This window comes from Phascolarctos cinereus, unplaced genomic scaffold, assembly GCF_003287225.1.
Source record: "Phascolarctos cinereus isolate Bilbo 61053 unplaced genomic scaffold, phaCin_HiC Scaffold_4;HRSCAF=312, whole genome shotgun sequence".
NCBI lineage: Eukaryota > Metazoa > Chordata > Mammalia > Diprotodontia > Phascolarctidae > Phascolarctos > Phascolarctos cinereus.
Window position 1 is genome coordinate 145799163 of NW_027555847.1, and position 14990 is coordinate 145814152.

At 40.8% G+C, this 14990-nt stretch overlaps 1 protein-coding gene across 1 annotated transcript in view; it reads right to left on the minus strand.

The window, feature by feature from the left end:
- The window catches only part of GALNT12 (polypeptide N-acetylgalactosaminyltransferase 12), a 49261-nt gene extending 38955 nt beyond the window's left edge, over positions 1-10306 (minus strand). Inside the window, exons 1-2 of the mRNA XM_020995593.2 lie at positions 9774-10306; positions 1954-2123 (exon numbers count right to left, since the gene is read on the minus strand). Of these exons, the coding sequence (XP_020851252.1) occupies positions 1954-2123; positions 9774-10210 (607 nt within the window). The 5' untranslated portion in view covers positions 10211-10306. The remainder of the gene's footprint in view (positions 1-1953; positions 2124-9773) is intronic.
- Between the last annotated feature and the right edge of the window lie 4684 nt (positions 10307-14990).

The following is a 14990-nucleotide window of genomic DNA, read 5'->3' on the forward strand; positions in this document are numbered from 1 at the left end:
CTCTTTGAGCAGATTCCTACTCTCCTTAGATTCCTAGGAGGACTGGTCTCAGAGTTCACACCACAGAATTCTTTTTCTGCCACAAAAAATCCCTGTGTATCCAAATGTGCTGTTTGCTTTGCCTTCCAGTTATTCTATGGAATAATCCTTCTGTGACTTACCAGTTTCATTTTTTTTCTACGGTTGATATTTTGCCAAGTGCTTAAAAAATTAATTTTACATTTACAACACTGTGTCTCTTCATCATTCTCTCTAAATGTATCTTGTTGTAGCTATTCAAGTATCTCAGAATTGTTCTAACTCTTGAGGAAAACCATCAAGAAAAGGAATAAAATACAGTTAACTTTTCTCATGTACGAGGATGATGGACTTCAATTTCCACTATGGAAATTGTTCCATTGTATCTGGTTATAATTGACCAGCTTGAGATTGACACATGGTGAAAAATGTCTTATTTCAATGAATTCTTGTGTTAGCAATCACAGCTGGGAATTTCAAGTTTGGCCTCTTATGACCTGACTTAGCAAGGTCATGCTCCCATAGCTGGGTTGGGGCAGTGGATAGATCATTGAGCCTGGAGGCAGGAAGACGTGAGTTCAAAGTTGGCCCAGACACTTACTAGCTGTGTGACACCCAGGCAAGTCACTTAACCTCTGTTGCCTCAGTTTCCTCAACTGTAAAATAGAGATAACAAAAGCACCAACCTCCCAGGGATGTTGTGAGGATCAAAGAAAGTAATATTTATAAAGCATTAGTATGTAGAAGGTGCTTAATAAATGCTTATTTACTTCCTTCCTTTCTTTCACAGCATCTAGTAACTAGTCCCTGCATCCCACAAAATGTGAGATGTGTATATCTTGCAGGTCAGGGCTGCCAGCACTTGTGTAGGGCAGGTATGCCTTTTCAACCATAAAAGTGGTTGCATTGTGCCTAGGTATTATATTTCTCTAAATTTTCCTTCCAATAGCATTTTCTCTTAATGTTTTTGTCATCATCATTCAGTCATTTTCAGTCCTGTCCAACTCTGTTACCTTATTTGGTATTTCCTTATCAAAGATACTCAAGCAGTTTGCCATTTCCTTCTCCAGCTCATTTTACAGAGGAGGAACTGAGGCAAATAGGATTAAGTGATTTACCCAGGGTCACACAGTAATAAGTGTCTGAGGCCAAATTTGAACTCAGGAACATGATTCTTTCTGACTTCAGATCTAGCACTCTATCCACTGTACCACCTAGCCACCCTCAAACTCTTCTCTTCCAATAAAAAGATTATCATCAAGATGAATAAATTATAGTCACATGTGCCCTTGGGGAAATTACAGTGTACTTGAGAATAGAAGTCCTGAATCCCTCCTCTTCATAATGCTCATTTCTCTTTCCAACACCTCCTTTATAATGAATAGATCGTTTACATTGTTAGACATCGTTACTAAAACAGCCCCAGAAATCTTTATAACTTCCATTCCGAATCTAAGATCAATTTTGAAAAAGTTATCTCTGTATATTTGTAAGCATAGTTTTAATATGAAAGAAATTTTTAGATGCCATTACGATGAAGTTTCCTTATAACTTTCGAAAAAAGTTGCCAGTCATCACAAATGCACACTCTGTTTATTACACAAAGTGAAGGATGGCTTTTCCCCATTGTCTTTTACCAATGGTTCCAACCCAGAGATTCATGTGTCTTCCAACTTTTTGGTTTAAGTCCTTCAGAAAAACAGAACAGCCTTGGGGCAAAGTGACATAGAATTCCTTCCTGCTTTAAGCAGTGACAAAAGTCAGACTACATACTCTATGCAACACACACACACACACACATATGCATATATCACCCCAGAGATGCAGGTACTAATCAAAAAAGTACTACCCTATTTTTTACAATATTTTTTCTCATTTCTGTGCCAAAAAAAAAACTATGTCTTCAAATAAAATTCATTCTAAAAAGTTGCTTACCTCTGTCACTATAATCATCCACAAGGATGATTTCCTTAAGCAGAATATCTGGAGATGTCTCAAGAACACTATAAACTGTTCGTAGAAGAGTTGACCAAGCTTCATTATAAAAAGCTATTATAACAGATGTTTTTGGCAAATTCTCATAATCATATTTCTTCTCTTTGCACCTGCAAATTAAAAAAAAACTCATTAATTCAGACTCCACTAATTTGTAAGTCAGAAATGGAGCTAGACTGAAAGTGATTTATAAATGGTAATAGTTCACATTATAGAGCATTATGGTTTACTAGTGTTTTCCTCAAAACAACTCTGGTGAGATAGATACTGAAAATTTTATTACTTCCATTTAACAGATGAGGAAACCTAGCTATAGGAAGTATAGGTACTTAAAGAGTACAGGCATACCTCATTTTATTGCACTTTGCTTTATTGTGCTTTGCAGATATTGCATTTTATACAATCTGAAGTTTGTGGCAACCTTGTGTCAAATAAGTCTATTGGCACCATTTTCCAAACAATATGTGCTCACATTGTGTCTGTGTCACATTTTGGTAACTCTCACGATTTTTTGAACTTTTTCATTATTTTTATCTGTTATGGTGATCTGTGATTGGTGGCCTTTGATGTTACTACTGTAATTGTTTTGAATTGTACTCATATAAGATGGAAAACTTATTGATAAATGTTGTGTGTTCTGACTGCTCCCCATCTCTCTCCCTCTCCTCCAATCTCCCCTATTCCCTGAGACCCAACAATATTGAAATCAGTCCAATTAATAACCCTAAAATGGCCTCTAAGTGTTCAAGTGAAAGGAAGAGTCAAACTACGAGGCAAACTTCATTGCTGTCTTATTTTAAGAAATAGCCTCAGCCATCCTAACCTTTAACAATTACCACCCTGATCAGTCAGCAGCCATCAACACTGAGGTAAGACCCTCCACCAGTAAAGATTGCAATTTACTAAAGGCTCAGATAATGGTTAACATTTTTTAGAAATAAAGTATTTTTTAAGTAAGGTATGTACATTGTTTTTTTGGGGGGGCGTTGTTTGTTTGTTTTAGACATAATACTACGGGCAGCTAGGTGGCACAATGGATAGTGGGCTAGGCCTGAAGTCAATAAGACTCATCTTTCTGAGTTCAAATCTGGCCTTAGACACGTACTAGCTGTGTGACCCTGGGCATGTCACTTAACCCCATTGCCTAGCCCAAAAAAAAAAAAAACAAAAACCCTAAATGCGGTCACAAGGAGTCAGACACAATTCAACATACTTACTAGACTACATTATAGTGTAAACATAACTTTTATATGCACTAGAAAACCAAAAAGTTCATGTGACTTCCTTTATTGTGATACTTGCTTTACTGTAGTAATCTGGAACCAAACCCACAATATCTCTGAGATATGCATGTCTTTGGCAACACTGTTCTCCTGGTTACATTATATACCTGAAGGTAACAAAATGGCATGTCTTCAAACATATTCTACATGTCAGACATTTCTCAAAAAATCAAGTTGGTCTGGGTAGTATTGGTATAAAAGTATCCTATCAGAGGTTCCCAAACTTATTTGGCCTACCACCCCTTTTCAAAAAAAAAAATTACTCAGTGCTCCCCACTAGGATCAAGTTAGGTTAACCCTTATTTTTATTCAATGCCCCCAATTGCACCTAAGGCTACCACCTCCCCCCATCATTCCAAGAAGCAGTATCACCTACTTTGGGAACCTATGGCAAACAGATACCAGAGATAACAGACTGAGTATCTGGAAATTAAATGTCTAAGAACCACATCGATGTTAACAACATTGGATAGAGGATTGCATAAAAAGGCAAATTAAGACTCTTCTGCTATCTATATACATTCACATATATCTATGTATATGTGTAGATAGATACTTTTTATACATACAGACTTCTGCTAACCATCTTTATGTGCATATATACATAAAGATGGTTAGCAGATAAGTCTATATATATATATATATACACACACATTTATATATATATATATGTATGTACATATATATATACACATACATACATACATACATACATATAATCTTATATGTACATGATGGTCAATCTATGCATCTAAACTTGTCCTATCATATATGTATGTATGTATGTATGAATACATACACATACACACATATGCACATATGTGTATATACCTCTTGATAAACCATAGCCACAAATGTTTTCAAAATCTAAGTGCTTTGGAGAAAATGAGGCAAATAAAAGGCATGTTATCAGATTTTTGTGGTTTCCTCTGGCCACAGAAGAAATCATAGGATCATATATCTAGTCCAACCTGCTCATTTGTAAAATGAGGAAACCAAATCCAGGGAGATTCATTGATCTGCCCATGATCACAGAGGTAGCAAGTGTCCAGGGGCTGGCTGGTAAAGATGACTCCTCCTCTCTATGGAATGAGATAGGAGAAAGCTGGCTAGCAAAGGATTAGCAGAGGTGGTTCACTTGGGTCAAATATTTCCAAAAATGGTAGGATTAAATGGCTAGGCTATCTGATTTTTATTCCTAACATCTAATACAGTTCGCTTGCAGGAAGAGTAAATGAACACTAGGTATATCTAAGGCAGTTGGACAAGAGTTAGAATTAAGCTAAATTAAGTTTGAAAGGGTACGGTCTTTTCAGAATGTATTGAGGATCATGGGATCATAGGATTTGGAGTCAGAAGGAGCTTTGGAGATCTCTCATCAAACTTCATTAAGAAGTCTTTTAATTAACTTAGCTGAACCTTCACCTCAGTGAGACAGAAAAATCAGTGTGCATCATTTTGTCTTTGAGACTAGCTTATTTGTCCTGTTTATCACTCAATACACTCACCTGAGCTTAGCAATTACAATTTTCAGAAAACAAGGACTGAAGACATATGTCATAATCAGGGCTCAGGCAGTATAGGATAAACTAGGATGGGCCAGGACTGGGAATTCTAAACGTGTACCCAATTAAAAGGCTTAGTTAAACCCTATATTCTAAACATAAGAGCAAGGCTGAGGGCCTGTTATTCTAGGGCAGTAGAGACATGAGTACAAAAGGCAGATGCCAACCCAGTAGATTAACCCAAAGGAGAACTAGACAGGAGGGACATAATACTATGATCCAAAGCCTAAACAGAGTCCAGGACCCAGGATGCCCATTCAAGTAGGGTAAGGGAATCAGGGAATGAAAGTGTAACTAGTTGGAAATTCAATCAGGACAGTCCATCCACCAAGTAATCTCCAGAAACCCAAAAGGGTAGAACATGAGTGGTAAGAGAGTTCTGGTTACAGGTTTTAAACATCCAGACTCTGGGAGACTGGTGTTCAGGAATAGGAAACCAGGGACTCATGGTTTACTCCCCAACATACTCTCCAATCCATTGGCCTCCTGGCTTTTCCGCTAAGAGGACACTCTATCTCTCAGCTCTGGACATTTTCTCTGGCCATCTCCCACACCTGGAATGCTCTCCTTTCTCCTCTACAAACTATTGACTTCCCCGGCTCCTTTAAGTTCCAGTTAAAATCCTATCTTCTACAGAAAGCCTTCCCTAACCCCTCTTAATTCCAGGCCCTTCCCTTTGTTCATTATTTCCTGTTTATCCTGCATACAGATTGCTTTGTATATATTTGTTTGCTTATTGTCTCCCCCATTAGATTATAAGACCCTTTAGGGCTGGAGCTGCCTTTTGCTTCTTTTTGTATCCTGAGAGCTTAGTACAGTGCCTGGCATATGATAGGCAGTTAATAAATGTTTATTGATTGATTGAGTTCAAAAGAAGGAAACCAGCCACTAAGGACTAGGATATCGAAATATCTTAATTTAAATTTGTACCTTGTTCAGCATGGATTTCTTTTCCCCCCCTTTTTAAATGTTTTATTGATCGTTTTTTCTTCTTTTCATTTTTCACTTCCCCATGATTCCCCACCACCACCATCACCACATTCCAAAAGAACCCTCCCTTGTAAGCAAAATAAATTACCACAATAGCCACGTCTGAAAAAGTATGCCTCCTTCCCCAACTACTGCCCACTCTCTCTGATACACAGAAGGTGATTTTGTATTCGGTCAGCTCTAGCAAGTTTTTCTACTTCATATTCTTAAGTTCCATTGTTATTTTCTTAGTGTGGTGAATCATAACCCTACCTCTGATGTGTGATCTATGGGACTATAAGCACCTCCATTAGCTTCCTCATCTGTAAAAGCAGGGAACTGGACCTCTGAGGTCCTTTCCAGTTTTGTTCCTATGAGTTGGGGATGTATAATATAAAAAGAAGAGACTTAGGGTAGATGTGATAGCTGTCTTCAATCAAATGAAGAGTTGTTACATGAAAGGCAGTAGATATGTTCTGCTTGGCCTCAGGACAGAACTAGGGGCAATAAGTAGAAGATGCCGATAAATATATTTAGGCTGGTCATATCAGAAAATGTACTAACAATTAGAACCATCCAAAAGTAAACTAGGCAGCCTCAGCAAGGACTGATTGAGTTCCTCGTCACTGGAGGTCCTCAAGCAGAGGTTAAACAACCACTAGGTGGGGCTGGTTACAGAAGGAATTCTTGGTCCAGTACAAGTTGGACTCGACACCTTCTGAGGTTTCTTGTAATTTTCAGATTCTGTATCATAGCTTTTTGATATTTCATCTCATAAGGTTACCTATAGCTAGCGCTGGAAGGGGTCATAAAAGCTATCTAATCCAATCCTCTCCTTTCATAGAGGAGAAAACTGAGGCACAGGGAGCTCTAGGGACTTGACCAAGATCATACAGCTAGTTAGCACCAGATGCAGAATTTGAACTCAGGTCCTCAGAATCCAGCCCTTTCTTACTCAAAGTTTATAGCATGCTATTCATTCCATAAAGTTGTCTCTCAATGAAAAGAGAGATTATAAGAGCTACCATCTGCCCTCCAAGGATTAAAATCACTAGTTTCAGGCAAGCTACTTTATATGGTAATAAAAGAACTAATAGATACTACCGCTGAGTGGTCAATGATCTTTGAAAAATAATAGAAAACAGGAGAGGTGCTGTGTTGCAGGATTGAAGAAAGGCAAACTTCATCTCACTTCTCAAACTATGGCTGATGAGCCTGACTTCAATTCCTGGCAAAATTCTAAAACATATTATTAGAGGGATTATTTGTGAGTGTTTAGAAAGGAAAGTACTGATCATTAAGAGTTACTGTGACTTCATCAAGAACAGGCCATTCCAGACTAACTTCATTTCCTCTTTTCACAGGGTTATTAGATCAGGGAAATGCTGTAGCTAGAATATAATGTGATTTCAGCAAAGCATCTGACAAAGTCCTTCATGTTATTCTTATATACAAAGATGTCAAGATATGAGCTAAATCAGTCCACTGGCTTTACAACCATTTGAATTAGCAGACCTGAAGACTAGTCAGTCATTAATTCATTAATTAATCAATGTCACCTTAGAGGAAGGAGGAGTGAGTGCTCTATGATGCTTCATATTTTTATCAGTGACTTGGAGAAAAACATAGATGCTAATCAAATCTTCAAATGATAAAAAGCTAAAAGAGAGAGAGAGAGAGAGAGAGAGAGAGAGAGAGAGAGAGAGAGGAGAGAGAGAGAGAGAGAGAAAGCTAATATTTGGAATGAAGGTCAGGATGCAAAAAGATTCTTAAAGGTCAGAATGATTGCCAAATCCTAATAGGATGAAATCTAACAGGATTAAATATGAAGTCCTATAATTGGGTTCATAAAATCAATTGCACAAGTACAAGATAGGGGAGACATGGGTGAATGACCATGTGGTTTTGATAACTGTTGTTGTCTGACTCTTCATGACCTATTTGAGGTTTTCTTGGTAAAGATACTAGAGCGATTTGCTATTTCCTTTTCCAGCTCATTTTACAGATGAGGAAACTGAGGCAAACAGGGTTAAGTGACTTGTCCAGGGTCATATAGCTAGTGTCTAAAGCCGCATTTGAACTCAGGTCCTCCTGACTCCAGACCCTGAGTTCTTTGCCATCTAGCTGTTTTGATAAAGTAAAGTTCAATAGTAATCAATCACATCAGATGATAGCCAAAAAAGCTTAGGCAAGAAAGACATAGTAATCACAAAGAGAGAAGTGAGGGTTCAGCTATATTCTGCCTTGACCAGATCTACATGAAATACACATTCTAGAAATGGAAATTAAGCTGAAATACTACCAGAAGAGGGTGACCTGAATAGTAAGAAATACAGAGCCATAGGAAAGTCCAGGAAATGGGGATAGTCTGGAAAAGAAAAAAAAAACTTTGAGAAGCCATAATTAGCTATCTTCAAATATATGACAGGACTATTGTGCAAAAGAACAATACAATCTTGTTTTTTTCTTGCTGTGCTTGGCCCCAAACAGCAGAGCCAAGACTACCAAGTGGATGTCATAAAGGTCTAAGGGAAATCTTTCACTTCAATTTCCTCATCTATAAAATGGAAATAAGTAATACAGTATTTATCTCTCTAGCAACTATGGAGGCCTCAGTATCATGTATCAGGAAACCCCCAAAGCCTCAAGGACACTTCTGAAGACTTATCTCATTCAGTAAACTTAAGTTTTTACTTTCTGGCATTGAGTATTAGATTTTTTGTTTTTTGAGCAAATACCTTCTTTGCTGCTAATGGTGCTAACCAGCTGCCTTTTCCAGCTTGGTTTCCTTTCCTGAACAATGAATATCATTCTGAGGTTGATATGTACAGTCTTGGAGTCGACCTTGTGAGTACAGAAGACTTGGATCCCATAAAGTCAGAGTTGACTGAGATCCCAGGGAGGATTCCCTCGCAATTATTCCAAATCTCTTGTAAAAGCCAACTACCAACAGGTTTGGCTCTAGTCTGGATGTTTTAACTGCAGGCTTGTACCAAGCTGTTTGATAAGTGCAGGGATATGGAAAAAATGCAGTGCCTAATTGGAAATCCCATAAAATGTATTATAGTCTAATAAGATTCAAGTATCAGCTTCCCGAATGATTGTTATCAGTGATTACAAGTTGAGTTATTGAATCCTGTTTTAAGTTTGTTTTTGTTCAAATGTGCCCTTGTAGCATTTAGCATTCCTTTTGTCTATTAGAGTAAAATACCAGTCCTATATCTGACTTATATTGTACAGTAGATACTTTATATTGCCCTCTTTAGGAAAACCCTAGATGTGAGCTAAACCTAAGCTTAAAATAATGTCACAGGATGTTGGGGCTTGACTAGGAGATCAGTGTGGAAAAAAAAAGGAGCCCTACCTAGACCTTTTGTGTGAAAAGTCAAAGGGATAGACAGAATGATAGAATGTTAGAGTCGGAAGGGAGAGATTAGCTGGCCCAACTCCACTCTCAGTTTTATGATTTCATCCATTATGAGAATGTCAAAATGGATATGGTTCATTTCTTCCACTAGTATATGGACTTGTTGATGGACCACAGACACACACGCAAACGCACACGCACGCGCGCGCGCGGTACTAACAGCTAAATTCAATCCATGTTCGTAGGGAAGGGAGCAGGATAAGCCCCAACGGGACGGGAAGACCGAGGCTGGGGAAGACCGAGGCTGAGGAAGCCAACGTGTCTTGTCCAAAGTCACAGCCAGGGCTAGCTAGGTAAGCAGCAAAGCCGGGCTGCCTTCAAAACCAGAGCTCTCCCCGCCACACCGGGGTCGCTGCCGCTCCCCTCACCACTAAACTTTCTGCAAAGGATATAGAGCCAGGGAGAAGGGCGTGACTTCGCCGCCGCGGTCACACCGTGAGCGCCTCGGTGGCAGGGCTAGCACTGGACCGGGTCCCTGGGCAGAGGGAGCCCCTGCGCCCGGGGCGCGTCACTCACAGCGGGTGCCACCGCTCAGGCAGGCGCCGGTGCAGCGAGATGCGGTCGCTGAGGTAGATGTTGATCTGGTGCCGCTGGATGCTCTCCTCCTGCAGTTTCTTGCCGGCTTCGTCCAACTCCAGGCGCACGGCGCGGCCCAGGTCCCCCAGAGCGCCGGGCTCGGGCGGCGGCCGCGGGTAGACGGGGCGGCGCAGCCGCTGCAACCGCTCCTCCGCGCTCTCGCCCGGCTGCGGGGCGCCGACCCTGGCCCCGGCTGGCTCAGGCTGCTGAGCGGGAAGCCGGGGCGCGAGCGCCTCCGGACCCCAGTCGGAGCTCCTCTGCAACACCAAGGCCAAGGCCACGGTGGCGGTGGCCGCGGCCAGCAGCGCCAGCAGCGGCAGCGAACAGGGGCAGCGCCGGGGGCCCCGCCAGAAGCGCCGCCGCGGCTTCCACCACATGGCCCGGGGCAGCGCTCTCACTCCGTGCCCCCGGCGGCCGCGGCAGCGGAGGGGGAGGAGGCTACTACCCGGATCCCGGAACCCCGCTCGGCCGCGGGTTCCCCGCCCCCACCTAGCCTGGGGCACCCCGCCCCACCTGCCCTCCTCCGGGCTCGCCCATCGGCGCTCGGCACTCCCGCAGAAGTCCCGCGCTTGCCCTGCCTTCCCTCGAGCCCACGCTCACTGGCACTCTCGCCCCGCTCCCTTTCCCCCGGCCCTCGCGGATGGCGAAACTGAGAAGTTCTCGGAAAGCTTGGACACGCAGAGCCTGGGCTGATTCTGCGGCTGCGGGAGATACTCCTCTCCCCAGAAAGGGGCGGGGGAGAAGGAAAGGAGGGAAGGGGGGGCTTTTGGAAGCGGGGTGCATCGAGGGGGTTCTAAAGCGACTCCGACCGAGGGTAACTTGTGGATTGAAACTCGAGTTGCCTTCATTTTTTTAAACTTTTATTTTTAAAAGTTACTGTATACAAAGTAGAGCGGAAAAAGGAATACAGTGGAACAAGGAATCGTCATTACAGTCAGTTTGCTTCAAGTGGCAAATAAATGTAATGTGTTGCTTTAAGGCTTTCTAATGTACGTTAAAAAAAATTTCAGTGACTTTCTTTTCTTTGTTGTTAAGATGAGGATAACTTTTCTTGTTCTTTTTTTGTTTGCAAAAAGTCGTCTTTATTTTTAATTTTAACAATGTCCACAGTTCCAGGCCTACCTTTTCTACTGGAAATGGAGTCCCAGTAATTTACTTTGAAAGGTGTGGAAGCACCCTGCCCATGCTTGTATTTGTGTTGAAGTACACACCCAGGATTTGTGGTTAGATTTGCGTACAGATGAATTTTACATTTTGTACCTCCTATATGCCAGCGCCAACGTTTTAATTTCTAGAAATTACTCATGGAATTTTTTTTAATGACTGTAATTCTTTATACCTCCTTGTATAGAATATACAACTCTCTTTCAAAGGCATATACAACTCCCACTCTATGGCAAAACTATTCAATAGCAACCACGTCCAGCGCCCACCCTATGGCAACCATATACAACTTCTGCTCAGTGACAACCACGTGCAACTCCCACTCAGTAACAAGAATAACAACTCCTACTAATCGAAAGCATGGTGAGGCCACATGGCACAAAGAAACTGAAAGACATAATCAACAATAAACACAAGCCTTTGGACACCCCTATTTCCATGAGTGTTGTTATCTGGCCTCCAGAGCTATTTTCTCCTTTTATAAGGAGGGATCCTACAAAAAGTAACTCTTGTAACTCAAAGTGTTACAGAATGACCTGGGCTCTTAACAGTAAGGGTTGAATTCCAGCAGGTCTTTCTAAGCCAGAAAGACTTTGAGTGGAGTCTTGGCAATAGAATGTTTGTCAAAGAAAAAAGTATTAATACTGTACTCTGTATTAATACTGTACTCTGCATTCAGACATAAGTTTGCCAGAAACAATTTTACTTAACATTAACCTAATACCTAAAATATCATTAGCATAGATACACAAACTGGTATTTTCCCCATGATCTTGGACATGACTCTGTGCCCTCCAAAATGATTTAAAGTAACATTTATAGGAATCTTGGAGAAATATTCAAAAAATACAATTTGGGGTTTATATTCCAAAATAAGTAACAAAAGTCACCATCCCATTTCTTCCTGGACCACCAACTTCAAGGTTTCAAAGAGATTGTTCCCTATGATAAATAGCAAGGATCTCTTTTGTATAAGAGAAGTCAGTGCTTCCCTTTGAATGGAATAAAGGGTACTTCTCTAGGGTGGATAAGCCACCACTGGTCAAACTTCAGTTTCTACCCTTAATCCATTTCCTTAAGAACAGCCCTTTTTGTCCTTGACAGATCACCTACTTTTCCAGTGGGGACAAGTCTGGAAAGAGTTTTTAGACCAGAGAAAATATTGTTTCTTATTATTTTCAGTCAAACTTAAAAAAAAAGGGGGTTTTAATATGATTCCACTCTACGAATGTAAAGTTTAGCCCAACACTAGACTGTTGGCTACCAATTGATTAATTGTTTTGGCCATAAAACAAGTGAAAATAGAAAATAGCCCTCAGTCCTTTACAATCCCCTGCTGCTTCCACAGTATTGATAGCAGTCACAGATAATGGGGACAGTGCTGAAATAAATATAGCTAATAAGGTCATGGACCTAGAACTGGAGGGGGACTGAGAGGCCATCTAGTCCATCTCCCTCTTCCTCCAGGAGAGGAAACTGAGGCTCGTGGGTGACTTGTCCAAGGTCACATACAGGGAAAAAGTCAGAAGTGAGATATGAGGCCATACATAGCCAATGCTCTGTTGCCTTCCTATAAACATGAATTTAATTCAGAGTACTCTTACTGTGTTGTGTCAATCAACCAAGTTGATATACACAAATGGTAGAAATAAATCATATCTATTTTGACATTCTCACAATGTATGAAACCATCAGATTTAAAATAACCATAAGATCATAGATTTACAGTGAGAAGAAACTTTAGCAGCCATCAATCCAACTTCCTCATTTTACAATTGAGGAAATTGAAGCTAGGAGAGTTCATATGACTTGACCAGCATTCTAAATCCAACAAGTAATGAGGGTAGAATTTGGACTCCAAGGCTAGTACCCTATCCAAGACACTACCTATTGGCTAATAGTTGGATTTAGAATCCTGGATGTAGAATTGGAAAGAGTATCAATGGATATCTAATCCACTCCCCTCATTTTACAGGTGAGGAAACTAGGCCCAGGAAGATTAAGTGACTTGCCCAAAGTTACAAATGTATAAAGCATCAGAGGAAGAATTTGAACCAAGTTCCTCAGAATCAAAAATCAAGTCTCTTTTCCATAAATAGCAAAGTGACAGCTAAATGGAAGTATATACCTCTTCAGAGAAGCAAATAAAGGTAATGGCAGAGTTGGTTACATCACATGTACAAAAGCAACATTAAACACCATTTCGTGGAACACTTGCTATGCATTGGTATCTGTTGCAAAGAATGAAGTAGAAAAATTCTATGATCAATTTAACAAGATCCTTCAAAACAAGTCAACATACAAGTTGTGGTTAGTTATGCACTATAAGAAGTCAGGCAAGTCCTTCCTCACTCTTCTATGGAAGGATTTGGGGGTACATGCTCAAAAGAGGAGTTGCTTCCTTCTCATTGGAGACACTTAAGCATGACAAGGAAGATACCTAGAGCAAAGCAAGTTCATTATGCAGAATTGAAGGACAGAGAGGCCAAGGTACATATAGACATGTAGCCCATATTGAAGGCGTTTGTGTCCGTATAGTCCTGAAGGGAAGTTACTGCCAGGAACCAAGTCCCAGATAAAGACACAAAGCCATACTCAGATCTAGAGAAGGGTTTACACCTTTTAGAAGCCACTACATCCACAAGAGCCCTAAGCAAAGCAACTGGCACCAGATAAAGCTATTGAGCCCCCAGTGTCACAGCGGAGAGCCATGAACCTGAAGACCAGAGGAAGGCCTAGAATACACTGAACTTTAGCATAGAGGAAGAAATGTGACTCTTGCCCTTTAATGGTACTCAGTCATGTGGACTTGTGCAGTTCTAGAGCAAGAGGAAAATTGATGCCTAAGAACTCCAAACAACCCAGGACAGTAATATTTGGAACTCAGAAGGATGGAAAGTAAGAGCATTTTCTTGATTGTTTATGCATAAAGGATCATTGATTTTAGAGTTGGAAAGGATCTTTTAGTCCATTAAGTTAAATTCCATTTTATAGATGAGGAAACTGAGGCACAGAGAGGTTAACTAACTTGCCAGGGTCACATAGCTAATAAGTGTCTGAGGCAGGATTTGAACTCAGGTTTTCCTGATTCCAAGTCTGGTGCCCTATCCATTTTCCCATCTTGTAGAAATAAAACATTTTCTATTTTAAATAACTTGTTAGCCTGAATGTCTACACAAGGGAGCCAAAGATTTTTTTGGGGGGAACAAAATGAGCCAGTCCTGAAGTTTCTAAAGTTTCCCTGGTGGGGGTCTAAGCTAGAGGGAAATTTTTCCGAGAGGTAACCTCAAAGTTCTAACTGGTTCCCCATTTCAGGAGATGCCATTTGGGATACAATCCTGATATCTGAGCTTGCCTTCTGATACAAATACCCAGATATGTTTTTAAAGGAGTCTCTTGCAAATCTTTAACAGTGCTTTATTGTTCAGCTATTATTTCAGCATCTCCATCTGTTGTCACCCTTCCTGCATGGATGTGATGTTCATCAGCCCAGGCCTCTCTCCAAATCCTCAAATGACTCCAGTTCTTTACCTTGTACCACCTTCTTCCTTCTGGATACAAAGACTGTTCTTGAGGTTAATGTATGCCTCAGAGTCTCCACTTCCTCTAGGCTGTTGGTGCAAGTCCATCAGGTGTGTGTTTATCTGTGTCTTCCCTCCCACACCCAATGTGCCAATTTCCCTGCAGGTTTTCCTCTGTGGGGTGCTTATCCCACACCTCTTTACAAATACCCTGAATTGGTACTCAGTGACTTCGATGTAAGAGGTGAACAAAGGGGAAGATAAAGAAAAAAAAATATGTTGGAAACTTGTTTTGGGATCAAGAAATAAGAGACCAAACCTTTTTGGATTCTTCTACAAGGCTTTATACCTATGTTGTAAATATTTTTTCAAGAAGAAAGCCAAATACAACTTAAAAGACTGAAGCACTCTGATCAGTGCAATGACCAGTTCCAATTCCAGAAGACCAATGACGAATCATCCTGCCCATCTC